This window comes from Sinocyclocheilus grahami, unplaced genomic scaffold (assembly GCF_001515645.1).
Source record: "Sinocyclocheilus grahami isolate Dianchi unplaced genomic scaffold, SAMN03320097.WGS_v1.1 scaffold20.1, whole genome shotgun sequence".
Taxonomy (NCBI): Eukaryota; Metazoa; Chordata; class Actinopteri; order Cypriniformes; family Cyprinidae; genus Sinocyclocheilus; species Sinocyclocheilus grahami.
This window is the reverse complement of record NW_015505199.1, coordinates 1,950,488-1,978,011: the sequence shown is the minus strand read 5'-3', so window position 1 is coordinate 1,978,011 and position 27,524 is coordinate 1,950,488. Positions and strand designations below refer to the sequence as shown.

At 36.7% G+C, this 27,524-nt stretch overlaps 1 protein-coding gene across 1 annotated transcript in view; it reads right to left on the bottom strand.

Annotated features, from left to right (window-relative positions):
- The window catches only part of cacna1ab (calcium channel, voltage-dependent, P/Q type, alpha 1A subunit, b), a 149,880-nt gene extending 123,158 nt beyond the window's left edge, over positions 1 to 26,722 (bottom strand). The window contains exons 1-3 of the mRNA XM_016239385.1: positions 26,662 to 26,722; positions 22,928 to 23,305; positions 797 to 1,063 (exon numbers count right to left, since the gene is read on the bottom strand). Of these exons, the coding sequence (XP_016094871.1) occupies positions 797 to 1,063; positions 22,928 to 23,301 (641 nt within the window). The 5' untranslated portion in view covers positions 23,302 to 23,305; positions 26,662 to 26,722. The remainder of the gene's footprint in view (positions 1 to 796; positions 1,064 to 22,927; positions 23,306 to 26,661) is intronic.
- Positions 26,723 to 27,524: the final 802 nt, after the last annotated feature.

Below are 27,524 nucleotides of genomic sequence, written 5' to 3'. Positions count from 1 at the left end.
AAAAACCCAAGCTTTTAGAGTCCCTTGGGGGGGGGGGGAGCCTAGCCCACCCTGGCAACCATCACCCTCTCTATTGTGTACAGTACTAGAGTAGTACCATGGTACTTTAAACTTATGGTACACAAGATTTATAGAAATCTTGGAAAAGGGTGGGGTACAATCTCTACAATATAATAGGAATTCTCTAATTACACTTTGATATGTACTGTGCTACTGAATGATTCCTTTATATTGGTATTTACATGCTACTTTAAGGTATTTCAAAGAATACAATGGTATTTGTCTTAATATCTAAATCAAAGGGTAATACTTTTAAAAATAAAGGTTCCAAAAAGGGGTTTTCGTAGCTATGCCATAGAAAAACTATTTTCGATTCCTCAAAGAACCTTTTATTGAAAGGTTCCATTACGTACCATTATGCAAAGAAATTTTTAATAATCTAAAGAACCTTTTTCAATAATAAGAACCTTTGCATTTGAAAGGTTCCATGGATGTTCTTCATTGAACCATTGCTGCTTTATTTTTAAGAGTGTATGGTACTTTTTGGAATTTATATAGAGAAAGCTGGAGCTGTGAAATGAACTAAAACTAATGATAAACAACTAAATAGCTATTGCATAACAATCTTAACATGCCTTGTAATTATTCATAATTATTTAAATGCATAATTAACAACTTGCATTACAGAGATGTCTATAAGGAATGAGGCATTGAAAGACCCACCACCAGCATATAACATATTACAGATCTGTACCTGTTCCCAGGGGCCCTCAGGTCTGAATTTAGTAAAGGATATGGCCATTCGGTGATCTTTTTGGCGTATTTTCTCACTAGGTTGTCTTCACTGAAGAGAAACAGAGAGCGGTTGACCGTCAGGCAGTTCTGTCGGACCGGGATCGGGTTATAGAGGGCCATGGTCCGGGCTCTCTGGGCCATCGATTGCTTATACATCCTTTGGGGCCCTGGCGGGCCGCCCTGCCTGCTGCCGCCGCGGCCGGGTCCCCCCTGGCCGGAGCCCCCACCGCCATACCTGCCCGGCACTTCGTCTCCGAACCGAGCCATTCTGTAGACACCAAACGCCAATCGTTACGAAGCAGCCGAGAAGGGGGTGAAGTCTCAGGGTGACAACACCACATTACACCCCATCCGCCTCAGCACAGAGCACACAGACATTCAGATCTGATCTTCATGGCTAAGAAATGTCCATCATAAAGCACCAAACAAGATCAGTGGATGGGGGGATGTGGGTGTGAGAGTGTGTCAGCGCCAGAAAAGGACTCAGATAACGAGATTGATTGATGGATAGATGGAGTGTGTCTTCAATTGTGCAGTCAGCTCAACAAATAGTCAAACATAAAGAGATAAAATGTCGACGGATTATCTTCCTCAGGAGGGTGGGATCCACATTTTAAGAAGTATCTCCCGTCTCAACAGCTCGGTGCGGGTCGTCTTGCCATTTGTAAGGTGTACATACAGATCCTTTTAGCATAATTGCGTTAATACATTACATGTAAATTGGCATCAACTACATCAGGTCTTGTGTAACGTGTCTTTCTCAGGAGTTGCATTCTATTTGTTTTTTTTCACATCCACAAGACAGAAATAGAATAGAAAAATGGAGAAAACCTTTTAATAATTAATTTATTTTTGTGGTATCCGCAATGTTTGGTACAGGCTACTATGGCAATATTCAGCCTCCCCTCCGTCAAACTCTCGAATTACTCTCGCAAATGCAGACGACGGGGCTTCCCCAAAAAATCCACACCTCGGTGACATTTGTTGATTTTAGTCATTTAAGTTTATTTGCTTTTTTACAGCCATATCGGTCCAATACGTTGGGCGTGAGCGCGCTCAGTGAAAACAAAAAAGACCATGTCAAGATATAATGATGATCTCTCGCGGTTTCTCCCTCGATTCCTCACTAAAACAATTATCATCTATACTCCAGAACTCGTAGACAAATCCAAGACGCGAAAAATCCGACGGTGGTCGTTGAAAGGAGCATCATCAGTTTTGGAGAGGCGCCGGAGCGCGTGGATTGAAGCTCGAGCTCGCATCTTCTGAGGTAACCGAGAAGAACCAAGAGGCACCCATATCCTGAAGTACCCCAAAATGCTCCGCTTCGGGGTTTTTTCTGTCACCTCAGAGGACGACGAGAGATTATTTCGGCTTTAAAAGTTACATTTTTGTGGGAGAAAACGAAACGGAGACGCGGGGTCTCGAGCGCAATCCTCCTCGGATAAGCTGGTGGGTTTAGAGCATCTGATCAATTTAACGCTCGTGCTCAAGCCTTGCAGCACATGACGCGCGTCCCCGTAGCGATTCGCTTATCCTCCAGCACACTCCTCCTTTTGGCCAAGACAAGACTCAAACGAGCACTGCGTGCCATTTTGCTTCTTCTCGCAAACTGTGAGAGACGAGATATTTTCCAAAGGCGACGGACGGATTCATATCTCTCAATACGTATTGTGTCTGAGTCATACACCTTGCCGGAAGAGGGAGTGTGTATTTGTTGACCAAGTATGGATTTGTGGGGACTTTTCAGTGTCTTGTTACACATATTAAATGTTACTACAATGTGTTACATTTACGGCTAAATAAATAAATGGTAAGATAAAATATTTTTCTGTAGGTCATTATAAATGTACGACACTAACATACAAATGTTTTGGAGCAATCATCTTCATATTTTTGCATTGTCACAAAATATTTCAAATAAATAAGCTATATATTGTAAATTGTATACTTTAATTATGTTAACTTTCTATTCATCAAAAAATCCTGAAAAATGTATCATGGCTTCAATAAAAATATATTATCTTGAGCACCAGATCAGCATATTGGAATGATTTCTGAAGGATCATGTGACACTGAAGACTGTTCCATCACAGGAACAAATTATTTTTATTTTATAATATATTAAAATAAAATGAGTTATTGTAAATTGTAATAATGTGTCACAATATTACTGTTTTTCTGTATTTTTCATGAAATAAATGCAGCCTTGATGAGCATAAGAGACTTCTTTCAAAGGCATTAAAAATATCATCGACCCCAAACTTTTGAACTCAAGTGTATACAACTAATAAAAGAAATAAACAGTTTTCTTCTTAAATCAAATTTAAACAAATGCGATGGTTCACATGGAATTCTGAGAATGTCCCTTAATTTACTTTTAAGTTATTATAAATGTTATAAATACATAATCTTAAAATTTTTTATTAGGTACATTTTTTTAGCAATGTTTAGAAGTAAAATGAAATGCATGATATGTCTTTTAAAACACAATATGATTTTTTTTTCTCGAATATGTCAATATAACTTACAGTACAGTTAACCAATAACCCGTTTTTACATAACAGTGCAATGTGACGCTCTCTCTCTCCCTGAACAGACAGTTTGTCTGCCTAAAAAGACACTCAGGAGAGAGTGTATGTCCTAAAAACACTCTGCTCATATCATGCCCATCTGTCCTCCAGGCACCAGCCTCTGAAATGCCTGAAAGAAATAAACAGTTTTCTTCTTAAATCAAATTTAAACAAATGCGATGGTTCACATGGAATTCTGAGAATGTCCCTTAATTTACTTTTAAGTTATTATAAATGTTATAAATACATAATCTTAACATTTTTTATTAGGTACATTTTTTTAGCAATGTTTAGAAGTAAAATGAAATGCATGATATGTCTTTTAAAACACAATATGATTTTTTTTTCTCGAATATGTCAATATAACTTACAGTACAGTTAACCAATAACCCGTTTTTACATAACAGTGCAATGTGACGCTCTCTCTCTCCCTGAACAGACAGTTTGTCTGCCTAAAAAGACACTCAGGAGAGAGTGTATGTCCTAAAAACACTCTGCTCATATCATGCCCATCTGTCCTCCAGGCACCAGCCTCTGAAATGCCTTTGGTTGCTAATTCCCTTGGTTTACTCTCCAGCTAAACTTGCTGAGAAAACATGTCTGAATTCCATCTGAAGACAGCTGGTGGCATACTAAAGGGCTGTGAACTGAATTTGGGAATGTTCTGTTTGAAAGCAATCACAATATTTGCAGTGAAAATCAACTAACGCTGTCCATGGTGCTGAAACCGCACTATCCCCCTGCACTGAAACTGCGTTATCCGTGGTTCTGAAATAAAAAAAAACAAACTCACTATCAGAAATAAAGCGTTGCAGGTACAGCATGATTAGTCAGCGCACTTGTTCCGGGAGCTTTCGTGTCAAGCCACCCATAATAATGCAATAAAAGGGGAGGATTCCCACTGAGGAGGTGGAGTGGTTGTCCTGGTAGTGGGCGAGCATAAGTGTCGGTAAGGGGCGTGGATGCGCAGTCTGTAGCGTATCTGCTGGAGCGCCTGGTGTAATGCAACAAAGATGATGAGCCTCCGCGTTGAGAGACATGGTTAATTAAGGCCTAATGCATTCGCTTGGGGAGACAATTTGACAAAAGGTTTTGTAACACACAGCACAGAGTAGAGAGAGTGAGTGAGAAAGAAATCACCATTGCAGAACACACTGTACATAGGTGACTATTAACTGCTAGCATTCAGCAAAAACATTTTAGAAATTTGCATCATAACCAGTTCACATGGGAAAATTAATGAATACAAAAAAAAAAATCAATGTTTATATATCTTGTGTGCATTCGGTGCAGCATGTGTGCGTGTATACGTAACAGCATGCTATGTGTTCCTGTGTTTCTGGCTGAGCCGTGAGTCGTGCTGGGGCCCTGATGTGCACCATTGTCATTCAGACCGCGTTTACACGGCAACCCTGCAGGAAGCACCCAGTGCTCCCCCGCATTCTCTCTCTCTCTCCCTCTGGCTTGCTTTTTGCTCTCTCTCCCCTGCCTGCTCCTCTCCTTTTTCGTTCCATCCTTCCACTTCCTCTCTCTCTGCACCCATCTAGCCTCAAGTAAAATAAGAAACAGAGAGAATGGATCAGAATGCACGGGAAAAGGAAGATGAGAATTGTAAATATGTGTGAATTTGTTTAGAATGGAAAGACATATAACTGTCTAACCACCTGCTCTCTAAGCTCTGGCCCTTCAGGAATATTCAGGATTACCAGATGGTGTTTTGACTGCACATAGCATGAAGCATGATAACCCTTACTTCTACCACAAGCAAGCGGTGAGAATTGGATCCAAATTGAAAGCTCACACTCTACTGTTATAAAGCAATAAGGTTGTGGCAGAGTAGTTTGTGTGTAATGTTAATTAACAACATGTACTTATGGGAATAGTTCACTAAAAAAATGAAAATTTGCTGAATCGTCGCCCATCTTTAAGCAATCCAATATGTAGGATTAGTTTGTTTGTTCCTCAGAACAGATTTGGAGACATTTAGCATTACATCACTTGCTCACCAATGGATCCACTGCGGTGAATGAGAGTCCAAACAGCAGATAAAAACATCACAATAATCCACAAGTATCCCACATGACTCCAGTACATCAACTAATGTCTTGTGCAATAAACAAATTAATCATTAAGATATTTTTAACTTCAATGCATTGCTTCCATGAAATACGGGTCCCCAGTCCATAATATTGCTTTCTCCAGTAAAAGACATGCCTTGTCTGAATCAGGAGAGAAATATGCACAGATCATGCACAGTCCAAAACAGTTCTGAACAATTTTTTTTTATCAGTTGTTTGGACTCTCATTCTGACAGCAACCATAAGGAGCAAGTAATAAAATGCTAAATTGCTCCAAATCTGCTCCAATGAAGAATCAAACCCATCTACATATTGGATGGCTTGAGGGTAAGTACATTTTCAGCAAGTGTTCATTTTAGGGTGAACTATGCCTTTAATAATGGTTTAGGGTGAAGAATAGGGTTTAATCGCATGTAATTATGCATAATTTACTCTTATTACTATAGTAAGTACATGTGTAACAAGTACATTGTAAAATAAAGTGTTACAGAAACTTCTAGCAAATATCACAAACAATTACAAAGAAACATCAAGTAGCACACTGAATTAAAGTGTGAAATAGTATTTTCTTGTAAAATGTACTCCAATAATCAGTTTTAATTGTAACTTCAAAGAAACATTTTGAAAAGAAATGCCCAAAAATTAACAGATAAATGGATAAAAACAGTTGGAATTATATGCTGAGCCACTAGTCATGTTGACACTGTCGTTTAGATCACTTTTCATGAGCATTTTCATACCAATGGCATTTCAAAATGGCTGAAATAAGTCAAACAGCATGTAGAGCACATAAGAATGCACAGAAAATCACCACCTGCCAAGAACCCATGAGTCTCTCAGTAATAAAGAGCGTGTATGCGGAGACGGGGGGTGGGGGGCTACTATATTTAAACCGTGCAGCGAGTGCAATAGATTCATCCTCAGCTTATCTCGGTATAAGCAGTCTACTGAGAAGCATCAGCACTTACACACATGTGCACCATACACACATACGCTGAGTCTTTGCACACACTGTATGCGTCTACAATATAAATACACATGCATTTAAACTAAATTTGCATAGTCAAGAACCAGAGGGAGTTGGTGCGGCCACTTCAGCCCCATGTCTCAACTCCCTGCTGAGATAACCACACACACTCACAAAGTAAAGTTACATACCATAAACTGTATCCTAAATCAGTTTTTAAAGGGATAGTCTACCCAGAAATGACAATTCTGTCATTACTTACTTTGTTGTTCCAAACCTGTGAGACTTTCTTCTGTAGAACACACACAAAAAAGATCATTTGAAGAATGTTGGTAACCAAATGGTTTTGGGTCCCAAATAATATGGAAGTCAATAAGACCCTAAACTGTTTGGTTACCAACATTCTTCAAAATAAAAACCTTTTGTGTTCTGTAGAAGAAAGAAATGCATACAGGTTTGGAACAACCTGAGGGTAAGTGGTTTTTATTTTGGGGTGAACTATCCCTTTAACAATAGATTATGTTTGTGTGGCATTTGTGCTGAGATTTACATTCATATGCTGCCAAAATGGGCTGTTGCAATCCATGACAGGGAACGAGAGAAAAATTACAGAGGTGTGAACATGAACGAGTCGTTCAATCTGTCACCCTCTTTTATTCTTAATCTGAGTGTGACAAACCTTTGACAGAAGGGGGTGAAGATTTAAGCACAAACTAGGAGGTCAAGATATGGCTAGTTAACCAGGCACTGCTACCAGATATCATAACTACACCACCTGGAGCCAAAATTGCATCTTTCTTTAAATATTTAAACGTTTAAAATTAGCAGAGCTTTTTCAAATTGTATTTTTTGCAAAGGAAAATATAGCTATTCTTTCAATATAGACCAGTAGATTTGTAACTAAAATAAATGTATCATAATCAAGATAAATTACGTAAATGCTGACGAATCTTGTGGTTCAAAAGAACAGATGGCACTGCAGACTAAAAGAGAGATCGAAAATGAAAAGAGCATATTATGGGCAGGAAATGATTTTAAAAGCATGAGGCGTGATCAGAGGTGGATGGGAAGTAATGAGTAAGCAGGAGAGATGGTGAATGAGTCTGGCCGAGAGCACTGAGACCACGTCAGCCCATCGATCCCTCCCTCCATCCTTTCTTCTTTTCATCCATCCATGCATCTAGCCAGTGTGCTGAGTGTTCGTTTTTCCTGTTCCTGCAAATGGCAAATCAGCCCTGATTCATCACTGAGGGCCTTTCAATTAAAGTGAAAACATTTGGCAAGAGAGAGGGGGAGGAGTCAGATGATCTGAGTTAGAGAAAGATGGAAATGAAAAGGAAGGGGAAAGGAGAGAGAAGGAAGTATATTTGTGTGTGTGTGTGTGTGCAATGCATTAATGTCCTTATAGTCTAAATGAATCTAAGAGCTTAACATAAAATCAAAATGAACCCCGTTTACTCCCTAGAAATAATTCCTAGATTCATTGTGAACAATTAATTTAAGAAAAAAAACTGTTTCCTGAATTCAAAATTAATTTGAATTAAAAGAACCAAACATGATATAGAACTTAAATCATAATTTTAACTTAAGCAAGTCAATTTCAATTGAAATTCAGAAAAAAAACTAATACATTTTAACTAGAAAAGCGTTTTACTGACAGATAGAACAATCCATGGCTAGACAGAATGATTGACAGATAGATTGATAGATCAATGGACCAATCCTGAGATAGATAGAACGATATATAGAACGATAGATAGAACGAAAGTAACTAAAGTAACAATAGAACGAAAGTAACGATAGAACGATACAGATAGACAGACAGACAGACAGATAGACAGATAAAGGCAGAACAAAAAAATAAAATAAACTAAAATGAGTGCGATAAAGGATTAATAATAATATATGGCCTATTTTCAGTGTCCTTGTTCAGAGAAAGCAAGAACATGAAGCAGGTGGGGATAAAAACAGAGCACCCTCATTTTACTGCAGGCTGCTGCAAATAAACCCCAAACTATAAGAGCTTGTGTAAATGTGCAACACAGATGGATGTTTAGCAAGACACTGTATTAAGTACAGTCTTGTGTTCGCATACCATTTTATTTATGGGTAAGAGAGACTTAAAGAGTATGTGTTCATGGTTTATTCTTAAAGGGTTTGTGCGTCTCGTGCAGAAGATAGTTAAATCTCTTTGCCACACACACATAAATCATCTTTTATGCATTTCATAATAAATTGCACTACTACTGACTCACCTATTCTATGTGTACCACCAAAGAAAGGAAATCATACGGCTTTGAAATGACATGAGAGAGCAAATAATGACAGATATTTCATTTTTGGGTGAACTATCCCTTTAACATTGTTTCTATTGCTTTGATATCCTTTTTTGTTTTTGTGTGCATTTGCCATCCGCACTCTGCTGCATCTCATTTCCATTGGTGCCGTTAGGACAGCGTAAATCACACTCACTGAACGTTTCATTGAGAAAAGAGCAGAGCAGAAACTGGCAGCCAGCCAATCAGGGAGAGTGACCCTGAGAAGACATGTGAGCGATGGGACGCATGGCTACTCAGACAGGCTGGAGCACTTAACGATGGCGTTAGTCAGAACAGAACGCTGGTGACATGGTGACTGCTGGGAATACTATACTGTACATAAACACTGCTGCTTTTCATCAAGCACAAACCTGAGAGCTTCCGTTTTTGATTACTTAATTCAGCTGATGAGGTAATGGTCTGGAACTGAAGAGGAATAAAAAAGGTGAAAATAACCAAATGGTGCTTGTGATTCACAAATGGTAAATATCAAAAATAAGAGCAATAAACAACTGTGATATGCATAGTAGAAGCCTTAATGGGATAGTTCCCCCAAAAACGAAATATAGATAATAAAAAAATAAGATCTAAATACATAATCAGAGTTAGGTCAGAATTATTAGCCCCCTTGATAAATTAATATGAGCAAATGTGGCTGTGAAAATAAGTCTGCATTGTTTAACCTCTTTCATAAACAAACAAACAAAAAACCCTCACAAAAATCTAACCTTCCATTGCAAAACTGTTGAAAGCGGGGGAAAATCTCATTATTTAGTAAATTATTTTCTCCAATATGCCATTCCATTTTCACCATCAGGGCAATAATTAGACAATAAAAGACATCATAATCAACAGGATGTTACAAATCTGCCTGGAAGAGGCCGTGTATCTATATCGTCTTCATGCACAGCGAGGAGGATCACAGCAGGAGAATTGTAGAAATCAGTTGAGACTTGGGGACAGAAAATGTCAAAAATATATACAGCTCTGGAAAACATTAAGAGACCACTACAAAATTATCAGTTTCTCTGGTTTCACTATGTATAGGTATGAGTTGGAGAAAAATTTATATTGTTTTATTCTATAAACTACTAACAACATTTCTTCCAAATAAACATTGACATTTAGGGCATTAATTTGCGGAAAATTACAACAGGTCAAAATAAAAAAAAAAGATGCAGCAGTGTTTTCAGGCCTCAGCTAATGCAAAGAAAACAAGTTTATATTCATTTTTAAATGACACAATACTAATGTTTTAACTTATGCCGAGTTCACACTGCACGATTTTCAAAGTCGTCGGGTCACCGTGGTTTTCACACTGCACGACTATCTGAGGTAGCAGTCAGTCGCTGCTGTGTTCACATTGCACAAAAGATCGCTGACAGGAGGTTACACACTGCATGACTTTCCAATAGGAAGAATCGCCGACAACTCTGTCTGGTCCGCAAACTATGCTTCACAACAAAACACACGCAAGAAGTAATAAGGAAATAATGCGAGAACCCGCATGCATCAGACCGGAGTTCTCAAGCAAGACTGGAATTATTAAAAAAATATATATATATAGCCCGCAAATTGTCTGTGAGCTAATTTCCAGCTACAAGGTTATGCAGGAGGGAGATGCAGGTCAAAAGGATTGGGTGATCTGCAAAGTGAGTTGGACGTAAATAATTTTGCAGTAACTGTTATGCTGATGTTGTGGCTGGTCAAGCAAATGTTTGTGCTCGTTTCTGTATGATATAATTGTTCATATATCTATTAAAATACTGATATTCTGGTCTATAACTCCTCCCCGAACTTCCCTCTGCCCTGTATCTTGGTCTCTCATTGGCTGTAGGTCATCGCCGATGTAGTTTTCAGTCAGAAATCATTGCACACAGCGTGTGAATCGCCGACAGCTCCAGATATTTAGCATGCCAAATATTTTGCGGGCGTCGGCGATTCCCTCAGATCGCATCTTTGATAATTCACACTGCGTGATTGTCACTCGCGTGAACGAGCACTGATTTGCCTCCGATTTCAGGCATTTATTTGTCTGCGATTTAGCAAAACCTGTTGGTGAGTGAAAAATCGGGCTAAAATAGTGCAGTGTGAACTCGGCATTAGGAAGAGTTCAGAAATCAATATTTGGTGGAATGACCCTGATTTTCAATCACAGCTTTCATGCGTCTTGGCATGCTCTCCACCAGTCTTTCACATTACTGTTGGGTGACTTTGTTACTCCTGGTGCAAAAATTCAAGCAGCTCGGCTTTGTTTGATGCCATGATCTTGATCTGGTGTTCCTCCACCCACACCTTGATTGACCTGACTGTGATGCATGGAGCATTGTCCTGCTGGAAAAAACAATCCTCAGAGTTGGGGAACATTGTCGGAGCAGAAGGAAGCAAGTTTTCTTCCAGGACAACCTTGTACGTGGCTTTATTCATGCACCCTTCACAAAGACGTATGTGCCCGATTCCAACCTTGCTGAAGCACCCCCAGATCATCACTGATCCTCCACCAAATTTCACAGTGGGTGCAACTTCACCCCAGCTGCCGTTTGCCTTTCTTTTTGTAGGTCACTTGATGTCATGCTTTGGTTGTTGGGTGACATTTGAATGAGTTGGTGGTCATCCTGGTCAGCGGAGAGTTCTTTTCGCCGGTTTTTAGTTTTGTTGTCCCCAATGTCTGCAGCTTGACCTTGTTTGTATGAACTGCTGTCTTTGAAATTTTAAGGATGGGAGCAACCTGATGCTCATTGTATCCCTCTCCTATTCTATGGGAGCCAGAATTTCATAAAGCCAGAATTTAACCCTTCTTTTCCTCACTTAAAAATTTTCATTTAAACTCTTTTGGCATGGTCAATAGTTATTATTTGATTCCAGTTATTTTTGAGGTACTACTAGCACTGTTTTTGCCATCCAGCTGGTCCTATTGCAAGAGGATAGTGATGACCACAGCAGTGGTTTTTATACTTTTCCTCTTTAAATAAGATTTGGTTCAGGTGATCACCTAATCAGTACTTCATTAAGCAGAATGAGGTGTGCCTGTGTTGGAATTCAACAGACACTGGAATGGAATGGCTGCCATACACGTAGAGATGCTGATATAAGAAAATTGATTTGGAGTGGCCTCTTAAAGGGAACCCCGGGTATTAAGACTTGTAGGGCTTAATATAATGTAAATCACTGGTTCTCAATTCCAGTCCTCGTGTACCACCACACTGCACATTTTGCATGCATCTCTTATCACTTTGTTCTATTGGACCGTAAGTGCCTTGCGAAGTGGACATCACAGGATATTCCACCATGATTCCAGTTTCAAAGGGAGCGTATATGTTCCATTCAAAGGGCATTAAAGTGTGCAAGATGTGAATTAAAATTGCATTTATTTACAGAGGTACATAATGTCACACTTCTCTAGTAAGTTTCGTCTGTGTGAAGATGCTGCAGGCAGTGGCATATCACAAATCTGTGAATGAATGTTCCGAAGTGAAGTAAACTTCAACGGATATCTCATGCTCAGGGAGTAGGGAGCAATGACCACTGTGTAGGGACCATGTCAGTCGTAACAAAGTTCATGCATGCTGTTCTAACGAGCTGGTTATCTGAATCAGGTGTGTTAAATAAGAGACATGCAAAATATGCAGAGCGGTGGTACGCGAGGACTGGAATTGAGAACCACTGACGTAAATGATGTCTCTTACTGAAATAGCAGAAAACTCATGAAAGATTTACATTATTTTAAAAATTCTAATTTTTTATACATATTTTGAACTATTGGGGGTGCCATTATTTCGATTACATCAAATGGTTGCACTTGGTGAGCTACAGGCGCTTCCTGTTGTTATTTTTACCGCAACACAACTTGGAAAATAAAATACTGATACGATGCCACATTGTGCGGCTTTTGGTTGTAATTTTCAGTTAAAGGGTAATTTTCAGTTTCGATAAGAAGAGGAGAAAAGAATGGGAAGATGCCTGTGGACGAATAAAACTTCCTAAATACCCGCGTCTTTGTACTTTCCACTTTAGCCCTGATGCCGTTGAGGATTTTAGTACACCACAGCTACTGAAAGAGCTTACAAACAGCAGAGACAAGAAACACAAGATTCCATCCTGGCAAGATGTAAACATGCTGACGCTTGTCATGACGTAGCGGCCACTGAAGGAGTTTCACTCGATATCCGGGACCGTTTAGACTACCTGTGGGGAAAAATCGATGGTACAGCATTTGGTATAAGCCTACACTTATTAAATTAAATATAACTGAATAAAATATAAAAAATATATATTTATTATTTTTGTTTAAGCTAAAGTTCTAAAATAACTAAACTACACAAACTAAAACTAAAAATTAATAAATATAATATAGACATATTTAACAAAAACTAAACTAAAACTAATCTAAACTAATAAAAAAAATGTTAATTACTAAAACTTTAACTAAAATAAAAATGTAAACATAAAACTAAAAATATAAAAATATATATATAATCTAATTCAAAATATGAACAAAATCTATTATAGTCTATCAGTGCTACTGAAAAAAACACTGGTAAATGGTGATCACAGCTGTCACAAGACTTCCTGTAAATATCTTTCATTGCAAGTCAAAGTTATGAAATGTTTTAAGAGAACTACCATAGAAGTAAAAACTACACTTGCTTTACTTTTGGTCTTTTTTGGATCAGCACATTGTCACCACCCATCGTCATTCAGTGGAAAACAGCAGCTCAGATATCATGCTAAATGTATTTGTGCTCTACAGAAGTAAATAAGTTATACAGGTTTGGAACATGAGGGTGAACACATTATTCACAGCATGAGTGACATAAGATGTTAGTGAAGTCTTCTACTGGTGGATCAGGTTTTCTCAGCCTTTTACTGCTTTCAACTGCACAGATATCAGAGAATTCAGGCACAGCACATGGTAATCATACTGATAAAATCCATTCAATCAAACTGATAGACAGAGTCAGTCAGCATGAGTTCTTACACTACTGCTGTAATGATCATCACAATGTTATGTGTCGAGGCTTAGAGCAAGAGAGTGGGCGAGAGACAGAGAGGAGCGAGTGTGTGAGTATGTGTATCAAGATGGGAGATCCCCCTCAGCTGTGGGTGACTACAGGGTGACAAAACAGTAGGTGGGGCTGCAGAAATCTACAAGTACTGTCCTGCAGTGCCGCCACGTGTCTGACATTGAAAGAGTAGGCAAATTTTTTTTTAAACTTGGTTGAACAGCTCCACCTAGTGTACTCCTCATGACAGGTATGTTTTCAAAATAAAATATTTTTAATATAAATAATATATTTTTATTAATGTGTGTGACCCGTGTTGGCAAAATGAGTCGAAATGAGCACACTTTCAAAAATTAGTTCTCTTCATTTCACATTCTACATTAAAATGCCTTCAAAATTATATATAACTTGTTGGAATCGGACAAAAAAATGACTGAGCTCCTGCCGTTTGAAGGCGACAGTCAGCAAAGTCAGTTTTGAGAAAAATCGAGTTAAAGTTTTTTAAAGGTTCCAAAACAAAATCACAGAGCAACTTTGCATATTTTCCTCCAATTATTTTCTTAATAATAATTACTATATTACTAATCCACAATATAGCTGTTTTTATTTTATCTTTGTTATTAAAAATAAGAACAAAGATGCAAATAAACTGTAGTTTAATCAAGAGTAGCGAATGATTCCGTCTTTTAATGTTTGATTAACATCGAGACAGATCAATATTGTGACCTACTGTAATTCATGGATCTAATATAATGTTACACACCAGATTCCCCCCAACCATTAACTAAACGTTCATGTAGGACATAACACATTATGTATGTGTGAATCTGTCCAAGACATATTTCGCAATAATGTTATGAGATCGCATTAAAAGTCTTATGTACGCGCTTTGCAAATGTCAGTCAGCGCGATCGTTTCGTTTTCATCAGCATGGATTTGAAAATCATATTTTACTGGTTCAGATTCATGTCATACAGAATTCGCTATGAATATTCATAAAGCTGGAATGCTGCGCTTTGCAACGATATATCCTACAACTAGTGGCGAGATGCAGCAGCAGTCGTCCAGAAGTGAGCAGAGAAAAAGGTACTCCTCTCAGAAAACGTACAAATAAAGATCATTTTAGATGTTTAATTACTATTTGAAGCATTGGGATCACTAGAAAAGGGCTTAATGAACTCATTTTTGTGAAAACCTCAAATTCGACCAAAACGGACATCTTTCACTTCTTTTGTCTGTAGCTCACTGTTAGACCGTGCGCATTCCGACTCGTTTTGCCAGCACGGGTCACATGTTGTCTATAAAAATATATATCCAGTGACAGATCTCCAGTTAGATATCCCTGGTAAACAGTTTACAGTGCAGTTGAATATTTTGCCCAGGAGAGGGCAGCAACTCTAATATTATATAAAGTCAATACAACTTGAAATTAAAGCTGTGAGATGAAAAAAAATCTAATAAATAAATACGTTTTATAATGAAATATATGCAATATTGGCAAAATGAGTCGAAATGAGCACACTTTCAAAAATTAGTTCTCTTCATTTCACATTCTACATTAAAATGCCTTCAAAATTATATATAACTTGTTGGAATCGGACAAAAAAATGACTGAGCTCCTGCCGTTTGAAGGCGACAGTCAGCAAAGTCAGTTTTGAGAAAAATCGAGTTAAAGTTTTTTAAAGGTTCCAAAACAAAATCACAGAGCAACTTTGCATATTTTCCTCCAATTATTTTCTTAATAATAATTACTATATTATTAATCCACAATATAGCTGTTTTTATTTTATCTTTGTTATAAAAAATAAGAACAAAGATGCAAATAAACTGTAGTTTAATCAAGAGTAGCGAATGATTCCGTCTTTTAATGTTTGATTAACATCGAGACAGATCAATATTGTGACCTACTGTAATTCATGGATCTAATATAATGTTACACACCAGATTCCCCCCAACCATTAACTAAACGTTCATGTAGGACATAACACATTATGTATGTGTGAATCTGTCCAAGACATATTTCGCAATAATGTTATGAGATCGCATTAAAAGTCTTATGTACGCGCTTTGCAAATGTCAGTCAGCGCGATCGTTTCGTTTTCATCAGCATGGATTTGAAAATCATATTTTACTGGTTCAGATTCATGTCATACAGAATTCGCTATGAATATTCATAAAGCTGGAATGCTGCGCTTTGCAACGATATATCCTACAACTAGTGGCGAGATGCAGCAGCAGTCGTCCAGAAGTGAGCAGAGAAAAAGGTACTCCTCTCAGAAAACGTACAAATAAAGATCATTTTAGATGTTTAATTACTATTTGAAGCATTGGGATCACTAGAAAAGGGCTTAATGAACTCATTTTTGTGAAAACCTCAAATTCGACCAAAACGGACATCTTTCACTTCTTTTGTCTGTAGCTCACTGTTAGACCGTGCGCATTCCGACTCGTTTTGCCAGCACGGGTCACATGTTGTCTATAAAAATATATATCCAGTGACAGATCTCCAGTTAGATATCCCTGGTAAACAGTTTACAGTGCAGTTGAATATTTTGCCCAGGAGAGGGCAGCAACTCTAATATTATATAAAGTCAATACAACTTGAAATTAAAGCTGTGAGATGAAAAAAAATCTAATAAATAAATACGTTTTATAATGAAATATATGCAATACATATCTTTGAATTACTTCTAGTTTTGAAATTAAGTCAAATTCAAGCATCTACTGTGTCTTTATTTGTATATGTGAATGTCTCTAAGGGCCTAAATAAATCAGGACAACAAAATATGAACTAAGGGCAATGGCAAGTAATACAGCAGTGTTTCTCAACCCTGGTCCTGGGCGCCCCCCAGCACTGCATGCTTTGTGTGTCTCCCTAATCAAACACACCTGATTCAAATCATTAGCTCATTAAAAGAAACTCCAGGAGCTGAAATGGGTGTCAGATAAGGGAGACATACAAAATGTGCAGTGTTGGGGGGGGCGAGAGTTGAGAAACACTGAGTTGAGACCAGAGTTGAGAAACACTGTAATAGAGCAATCTCTGAATATGAGAGAGAATTAGAGCATTGTCATAAAGAAATGATTTATGACATAATATCCTTTGAGAAGATTGCTGTGAGCATGTTAGTCTCTCAGCACCTCTTTTCCCGAATTAAACCATCTTTGTCTGACTTGCTTAACGATAGAACATTTTATAGTAAAACTGGCTATACACAATAGCTAGATTTTTTTGTATTTAACATCCTCTACTTCACATATAATGTGGTTTAGGCTATTTGCTAACATAAATATGACAATGGCTATCCAGAGTTTATTTCACACCTGAAAATAAGCAATGCATTTCAGAGTGGTGTGAAAGCATTTGAAATAAAAGGTATACTGTGTATTTGTTTTATGTGAAAATAAACTTGTAAATACGCTGTAAATAACACTCATATTTACCTGCAGTAGACTGTTTTATACATCATGTAAAACATAATCATGTATGTATTGTGTCATATTTGTTATCCATGATTTAGTCAGGGGAAAAGGGAAGTCTAAATGGGTGTGAATAAGGGTCAGACTGTCCAGCCCCCCAGCTCAACCTTTGAGCTGACAGCAGATGGAATGGACTCACTGGCTGCATTAGCATCTAAATGGCTCAGAGAAATGACAGAGCACAGAGAGATAAAATAAGGTGAGTTCTGCCCTACAGACATGAATAACAGGAGATGCACAGATGCACAAACATAGGTAGAGTTTGATCTGTTTTCACTATAAAAGATAAACTACACAAGAATATATTTTTTTGAAGAATGTTCACAAAAAAATGAAAATGTTGTCATCATTTATTCACCCTTACATTGTTTCAAACCTCTATGACATTCTTTCTTCTGTGGAAAATAAAAGAAGATGTTTTGAGAATTTTTTTTCATACAATAGTACTTAAAGGTAGCAAAAAAAAGGTTTGTTTACCATATTTCTTCAAAATATCTTCTTTTGTGTTCTGCAGAAGAAATAAACCCATGCAGGTTTAGAACATGAGGGTGAGGGTGAGTAAATTATGACAATTTTCATTTTTGGGTGAACCATCCTTTTAAGTGTTTTTGTCTATTCAAAGCAATTAAGTGGCGTCAAAGAAAACATTGGACCCTGTTGATTTGCATTACATAGATTTTTTTAAATTAAATATCATTACATATCTTTTGTTTTCTGCAGCAGAAGCAAAGAACAACATGAGGATGAGTAAATGATGACAGAATTTCCATTTTTCTCTCTCTTTAAACTGAATCTCTGATTATGAAATGGTCAGATTAGTTTGTTTTAAAGGAATAGTTCACACAAAATAAAATTTGATAAAAAAAATAAACAATAAATTGCATTATATCATTTTAGAAATTTAGCATTATATCACTTGCTCACCAATAGATCCTCTGCAGTGAATGGGTGCCGTCAGAATGAGAGTCCAAGCTGATAAAAAACATTGCAATAATCCACACGACTGCAGTCCATCAATTAATGTCTTGTGAAGCAAAAAGCTGTGTGTTTGTAATAAATTCATCATTAAGGCTTTTTCATTTTAAACCATCGCTTCTGGCCAAAATACCATAATCCATAATAATGCTCCTTCCAGTGAAAAAATAAATCCCATCTCCTGTTGTCCTCTCATATCAAAATCCACCAACATTTAGCTTGTAAACGGTGCCTGATCTGTATTTCTCTCCTGATTCAGATGAGATGACTTTTGCTGGAGAAAGCAGCATATGGATAAAGGACTTGTTTGAAGTTAAAAACATCTTAATGATTGATTTGTTTCTGACAAACATGTAGCTTTTCGCTCCACAAGCCGTTAATTGATGGACTGGAGTCTTGTGAATTATTTGTGGATTATTGTGAAGTTTTTATGAGCTGTTTGGACTTTCATTCTGACGGCACCCATTCACAGCAGTGGATCAATTGGTGTGCAAGTGATGTAATGCAAAATTTTTCCAAATCACTTCCCATGAAGAAACAAACTCATCTACATCATGGATGGCCTGAAGCTAAAGGTGAGTAAATTTTCAGCAAATTTTAATTTCATTAACTACTTAATTTCTTTAAGTAGACACAAACTCTTGAAACAAACAGAATGAACATTCATTCCAGCCTTAGGATCAGACTATCAAACCAGTTCTGCTTTCTGTCGCACAGACACACATCACAAACCTCTGAGATCTCTTAGAGGAAGACAGTATGGCACAAATGCATAATTGAGATGCAGGAGGTGCAGTCTCAGGCTCTGAGAACACTGTGGTTTGACAGGAATCCCAGGTATAATAAATTATGCTCAAAAACCAGACAGTGTGCTGGTTTACGACACAGATTGACGTAATGCATTTGCAAGCTATTCGGATCCAGCCAAGTAATTATGTAGAGTAATGAATCTAATGCAGAGACATAGTTGCATGGAAACTGCTGAGGTGTATTCGAAAGTTCAATAAAAACAGGGTTTAAAACACGTCAGGAATTACGATTTCCCAACCACACCAGAAAGCAATCAATATACACACGCACACATCATTGGAGAAACTAGGTCCTAAGGGACACCTCTGTCTGGAACAGGTCTCCAATGCATGGCAATAAGCCAGATTGATTCAAGATAAAAAAGAAAAGAAGATAAGAGAGTTGGAAAGGTGGACTAAAGAAAAACAAACAATGGCTCAGTGTTTAAGAGGACACTCAGATGTCTTGCCGTCTGTTCTCATTGGTCTTAACGCTCAACCTGTCTCCTGTTTCACTCCTCATCTTGATTGCCGCATATTTCATTCCTTTACTTTCCATTTCACAAATTCCTTAGATGATTTTCATCTACTGATCCATCCATTCTCTCACATCAACTAAATATATAATGTCTCCTTGGTCTTTCTCACACTAGTTTTCTATCATGGTCTCTTTGAATTTTATTGTTTTTATATGAAGGTAATTATATTTATATATTTATATTATATATTTATATATATTCCTAACTCTTTCAGATACCATTTGCATCTTCAGAGTTTCATTAAGTTAGTTATTGTACAGGTAAAAATTGTGAAGCTTTAAAATCAACATCACAAATATAACAAAAATTATCTCATATAGTCTAAGGAAAAGAATTATGCTTCATAAAATTAATAAAATTTCACCAAGGTCCAATCACTTGATAATTTCTACCCTTGCAACTGGTATAAATCAACATGGAAACTATTTGCAGAATCTAATCAGGAAGTCTGTACATTTACGTCTGTTGGCACTCTCTCATTCGTTGGGAAAAGGATTGCAGCTGCCAGCTGCCAGGATGACATTGACCCATCATGCACCCTCGCACCTGTAACGTCACATTCCACAAATCATCTCTCAGTCTTAAATCAATGCTTTCGTTCATTGCGGCCTTGGTAATACTAAAAAGCCAATTTTTATGGGTGCTAAAAATAGCATGGCTACCCTATTTATGCAGCTTAGGTCTCTCCTGCCAGCTGAAACTGTGGAAGCATCCGCTCAAAAACTGCCCCCTTGTCACACTGCCCGCACTTGCTGCCAAGTGACTCTGTATAAGACTGTGTGTGATTATGTGTGTTTGTGTGTGTCTGTACAGTCTAAATGTAAACCACTTCACAGCATATATTTAGATTTTACAGCTTTTCATTCTAAACCCAAATAGGAGGTACACTGAAATAAGATTTGAAGTAATTTTCAGCCCAGATAAGGGGGAGGGATGAGGGACACAGATGAAGGGATGGAAAATAGAAGCAATACACAGCTGAGAGACACAAACTTTTTTTGTCTATTTAAGAGGCTGCACTGCTCTAATTGAGAGTGTGTGAGAGACGTACCCCGTGTTTATGGAAAACACTGAACACAAGGCAGTGGCAGGAGAATGTGTGAAAGAGGAAAAAGAGAGTCTAGTCTCCAATGTACTAATGAAATTGCTTCTAATTTTAGGACTCAACAATAAAGTTGGGGCCAGTATTACAGTTTCAGGCCAATGTATGAAACTATTAATAAAAAATTTATATATATATATATATATATATATAATAAAGCACAATGAGAGTTTTAAATATTTAAAATAATTCTTAAATACAAAAATATAAAAACAATTAATAAATCACAATTTTAATATATAATAATTTATATACATTTGAAATAATTAATTGAAATTAAAGTACATGAATTTAAATTCATAAAATTTCAAAAATGGTTTCCAGGCTAACGGCTAGGAAAATGCAGAGAGCATCTTGTGCTTCAATGGGTGCAAGAACATCTGACCATCTCCACAATGCAGTTTGCATGGTCAATATCACACATAGACTTACATTAAAGATTACATGAAAAGTTTCAATGTAGTCTCAGACTTCTGGACCCCATTGCATGTATGAACTGCAACATCTTGTGCATCTTATACTTGTTTGTGTATTTGTTTGTGCATTTATCTGCATTTCTGCTGTGTGACAGACTCCCTGAGCTCATATTTAGTTACAGCTGATCACTCCCAGACCAGAGACAAGAAAGGGAAAATGAAAGAGAGAAGAGAGCAAGGGGAAATGAGTCAGTGAAAGAAAGTGAGAGTGCATTTTCTCTCAGTAACCTGTTATCTCACGTCTCCCCGCTGCTACAGCTGCCAGATTGAGTGGGTGAGGGATGAGAGTGGAAGCCTCCACACCCCTAAAGCGCAACAAAAATCGTGACTGGATTCCACTGTCACACTACGTTCACTGTAACTTGGTCCCACCGTGACGCAAACACAACAAAACCCAGGCTAATTCTTCTAAACACCAGAGACCTGAGGCCGAGGATACGTCAAGGTGAAAAAGAACATGCTCTCTCTATGGTGAACTATATTTAGGTAAAATTGTTTCCTTCTGTCCCAAAAACAACTACAAATAAGCCATAAAGTCAGTTTTTATATATTTTTTAAATATAAAATTATGTTTATATTTTGACATAATGTGTAAATCATATATAAATAGTTTTTTTGTTTTGTTTATTTCATGTAATTTACATGTTATCTAAAACTATAAAATAATATAAAGTATGATACAAAGAACAAGTAAATATAAAGTGATAAATACAGATATAATTTTTATAGTTTTATATAACATATAAATTACATAAAAATAAGAAATTATGTTTATATCTTGGCATAATATAAATATATAAACGTAAAAAATATAAATGTATAAATATATAAATCATTATGTATATAATGTATAATATAGAATAAATATATATAATGCATTAAAAAAAAAAATATATATATATATATATATTTCATGTACCTGTTTGTCCAAACTATGGAAGGTTGGAATGCATGATTTTTGCTATTCTATTTGGTGCTGCTAGCTGCACAGAAATACACACATCAACTTGACGGTCTCCAATTATAAGCTAAAGTCAGCAGAGGATTTGACTGAAGCTGACAAGTCCGTGAGGAGCGTGTACCCACTAATCACAACACAAGAATATAAACAGACTTTCTACGCCACTAACACAAAAACAACTTTGCCAAAAAAAAAAACATCACCACAACTGTCCTTTTTGCCTTAATATGTTTCCATCTTGGTCTGAATTTGCTCCCTATCCATTCCAGATTTCAAACAATATCTGTTTCACCAGAACTCAAGGTTTTCACATTCACTAACTGCTGTCAGGCAAAACCACACACACAGGGTCCAAATGAAGCAGCGGTCATCAATGTGTCCATCAATGTCCATACACATCCTCTCCACACACACACCTACATGACCTACCCTTTATTCTCAGAGATATGATGGGAGATGAATATTTTAAGTGACAGTCTGCTCCCTGAAGGCTGTAGAGGAGGCATGGCAACAATCTAGGTCTCAGAGGGATAGATTTAGAATCCACATTTTGTACAATCTTGCACATAAAAAAAAATTATGGTAGATAAAAAAAATAAGATGAATGAGGTGGGTGTATTTCACAATCACTTCCATCAGTTGACATTTCAGTATGAAACAAGATTATGCTGTTGATAATTAAATTCATAGGACTAGCATTGACATTAAACTACTTGAACAAAAGCACATTAAACTTAAATGTCATCAAATGACTAAACATGCCAAAACACGTGATTGGTGCTTTATGATGGACTTTTTTCTAGTACATTTCAAAATAACAAAGTCATCAAACCCAAGACATTTCAAAAAGTAACAGATTATTTAATACTCACTCCCATTGTTTTCGTTGGGCCTGTGGAGTGCTCTGCAATTTATGGGATTGGTGTGCTTTGATGACATCACGGTGGTCAACTAGGCCTCCTCTCCTTCTGATAGGAGGAACCAGAGAGTCACTGGGCATCAAAGAGTAAAGTGTCCCATCGATCATTACCGTTTCCCCTCCATTAGCTTTGCTGTAGTCATGGCATGCTGCATCACTCATGTCATACACAGTATGATAGTAGGTCGGGTTGGCACAAACACTGCTTCCGCTGGTGGGAGGATGAGAGCGCAGTTTGTGGCCCTGAGGTTGCACTCTCCCTCCCTTCCGCAAGGGCGGCGCTCTCTCCATGATGACTGAGCTGTCTGCATACATGGGAGACAGCATGGCTCTATGGGGGCAGAAAGTAGAGAAATTACTGTATTTTTACAAAAACGTTTTTGGTGTAATCTTTTTTGTTTTTGTTGTCATTGTTTTAAAGAATATAGTTATATATAGTATATAGTTAATATAGTATATTTATGAGTAATTTTAATTTAAAATATAATATTAAAAATATATAATTAATATTTAAAATATAATATTAAAATTAAATGTACTTGTATCAAGACATTGATTTATAAGTGTAAATGAGCATAAAATCTATCCTTTGATTCATTTTTAATGTATAATACAATACATTATATACCGTTTGTAGAACTGCAACAACAACAACAAAAGCAATAATTATTATTATTTTATTAAGTTGTTGTTGTTTTAGAATTGGTATTGCTATTATTTCTATTTTTTGACAGTAACGTTTTATTTCTTTATTGGAAGACTTAAATTAATTAATTAATTACTTAAATAAATATATTTATTTGTGGCATTATGAACACCTTCACAACATAATGTCTTTAGTGGAAAATTTAATCATTTATATTGTGATAGTGTTCATAATGCTGTAAATAATAATAATAAATAATAATAATAATAATAATTATTATTATTATTATGTTCTTGTTTTTGATGTAGTATTGGTATTGCTATTATTGCTAATAATAACATGTTATTATTGTTTTATTTTATAATAACATGTTATTATTTTTTTATTGGAACACTTACATTAAGATGGTAATGCTGCAAATATATAAATAATAAATAACATTTATTTATTTTTCCACAGCATTATAAACATTATAAATAAAATGTCTTTATTAGAAAATATTTTTATAGTGATGTTGTTCATAATACTATAAATCATCATCTTCATCATAATAATAAAAACTGACAGCAGCAAAAAAAAAAAAAAAAGGAAATGAAGGGGAAAATATGTGACGTGTAATCAAGTGGGAAAGGAAAGCAGAGGGTAGAAAAAACACCTAGGGAGGTTTAATTAAAAAAGGCTGCATAGTTGTTTAGAGAAAATTGCAATAGACCAATGTCAGGTGAAAATAAATGATGCACTACGATATGTGCTGACTGTGTTTGAAGAATTTGTCCACTGTGACACGGGTGGAGAAATAAAGTAATTTAAAGTGACACATACACACTCAACAATTTCAAATACATACTCACACATGCACAGGAACAATGCAGTGCAGAAGTTTATGCTTTTGGAGGTTCTGAGGCTCTTTGAGACGAGCCAGAAGGGCTGATAGCACTTCTACTGTTCTGTTTCAGAAAGCAAAGCACTGAAGTTGTGGCAAATGCTATAGTGATCTTCCCCCAAGTACAAAGATTAGATGAAAAGAAAGACACAGATGGAGTAAAGCACAGGAAAAGATAAGCACAGTAGCCAAAATGTGAATGGAATACATTCACACAGTCCTTATTGTGGCTGTGCTCTTTGTTGACAGGCGGGTTTTGTTGTCAGGCTGTGATTAGGAGAGTCACAGCTTGTATCAATGATCAGACACTAAAGATGGAACTAACTAAATCTGCCTCTTTATTTTTGGCCAATGGAGAGCAAAGCTATTACAATACGCATGCCATTTCCAACAGGGAATATATTCAGTGAGGTGAAGGAGAACCAGAAGACATCTTGAAAGGCCTTCACACATTTTTAAGTCCTTTCCTGGAGCCTGGCAGCATCATGACATTCATGTTTTTTGTATTTTTAGTCAGGAACACATCTCATCCTTGTTTAAAGGGTTTGATGCATTGGCTGCTTCCTGGACTAGACAAAAGAATCCCGCTTTTCTTTGTTTGCTAAAGCGACAACACCATAAATCTCGCTGTAACGGCAAGGTAGAGCATAGGCATAGCCACAAAAGGTAGTAAGACCCAATTTTGGATGATTTCATTTGCATCATTGTGTGTTACAGCAAGTGGCCATTTGTGTGGGCTGGATCTCCATTGAACCAGCCCACAGACAGCCTCACCATTGTGTGGGTGTGTATGAATGCATGCAATTAGGGTGACATTTACAAAGTTCTCCAAAACCACAAAAACTTACCGATAGAAATAATGGCCATCAAGTCCCTATTCAAAGATGTCATGTATCAAGCTTGAGATCAGTTTTTCTAGACTGAACTCGATTTTTAGACTTTTCTCCAGTGTATTAGGCATATTACACGTTTTTTTATTTTTTATTGTGAACGGTAGTCAGAAATGGCTAAAATCAAAGTCTCAGCCAATTCGGATGCTGACATATGTACTGTTATATAGGAGGGCAGAATAAATGTTTAAACACAATAAAATGATTTGCTGCATTTAGTACCATTCAGAGCATAAATAATATGGTATCTGCTGAATGAACACATTATGATAAATAGCTCTGGCTGTAAGCCATCACACCGAGAACAGCAAAAGACTGGCAAAAGATCATCTAACAAATACAAAAGTATGTGTTAAACATGACCAAAAAAGTACTAAGATGATACTATGGCACAGTGAATATAACAGGCAGTAGAATCATAGTATTTTGATATACTGTATAGTATTTCCATGGTATTTACTGCAAGGTACTTGAAAAGAATACCACAGAATGACCAAAGGTACTGTACCATGGTATTTTATGGTACTTTCCAACCAAAGAAAGATTAAAGATTCTTCTCTGATGCCACATGATACAGGTGCATCTCAATAAATTAGAATGTCGTGGAAACGTTAATTTATTTCAGTAATTCAACTCAAATTGTGAAACTTGTGTATTAAATAAATTCAATGCACACAGACTGAAGTAGTTTAAGTCTTTGGTTCTTTTAATGGTGATGATTTTGGCTCACATTTAACAAAAACCCACCAATTCACTATCTCAACTAATTAGAATATGGTGACATGCAAACCAATCAGCTAATCAACTCAAAACACTTGCAAAGGTTTCCTGAGCCTTCAAAATGGTCTCTTAGTTTGGTTCACTAGGAATAAGACCAATAAAAATTAATTATTTAATTAATACAGGAGTTTCACAATTTGAGTTGAATTACTGAAATAAATGACATTTTCCACGACATTCTAATTTATTGAGATGCACCTGTAGATAGATAGATAGATAGATAGATAGATAGATACTAAAACAAATATTAAATGTATAAATATAGCCTATTTACAGACAAAATAGTTGTATATAATACAAGTATAATGCATAATTAGTATATAGTGTTAATGTTGTAATTTCACATTTTACGTTATACACACATTTTATATAATATAAACATTTAAATTTTAAATTTGTATATAGGCTCAAGCAAAATATTACATACACATATCTTTATATATGAAACATTAAGCGATTGTGAACAGAGAAATTAAAGAGACACTCACCACAGAGGTTTGTTTTTTCAGAGATGATCCTGCAATCTGGACTCGTCCGGATCACCTGTAGTTTATAACTGACAAAACTACCACTAAAACTCCACAAACTGAATGGTCCGAGGTCCTTTGTCTCAGAGCAAGAGGTCATATCCATCTTCAAGCTCGGAACATTCTGTCTTTAAGTATTTTCGTTGGGCAAAACAGACAATTGTGTGTTCTTTCTCAGTGTAATCTTTTGATTCTCGATGTGTTCAGTCAAGGCTCTCGAGAAACGAGTCTACGTGGCGCGAGAGCCGCATGCGCTTGTACGAGGAGTCTCGCGCTCTGTGCGTGTAACGGATACGTGACTGTCCTGGTGCTGAGAGCAGAGGCGCGGATCAGAACTACGCGTTTTGACTGCTGCTGCGCGCTGGGTGAGAGACAGTATGGTCATGTGTGTTTTTCTCTTCCTTGCTCAGGTTTATTGGGAGAGTGTACATAATATTATTCATGAGGGAAATTTAAAGGCAAATTTCACTGATCAGTTGGAGGGCTACGTAATGAAAATGTATTAACAAACAATAATATTTCTTATAGTAATTCACAATAAAATATAATTATTGGATTGGCTTAACATCATATGAATAAGGAGTTAGCCAATACGCGTGATCAGACGTAAGAAAGGGGGGCTCTGAATTGTGAAATGACGGTAACATGCTGACTCAGCTTTGACCATCAATGACATAAAACATTCGTCTTCATAAATTAAATTCACAAAAGTTTGAATACGTTTTTGTTTCTTGTTATTTTAGATTATACAATTGTTGTATGTAAAGTTTCATTCTTAATGTTATGTTTTAATGTATAAATTGGTGAGCACGGGGCAAAAGAAT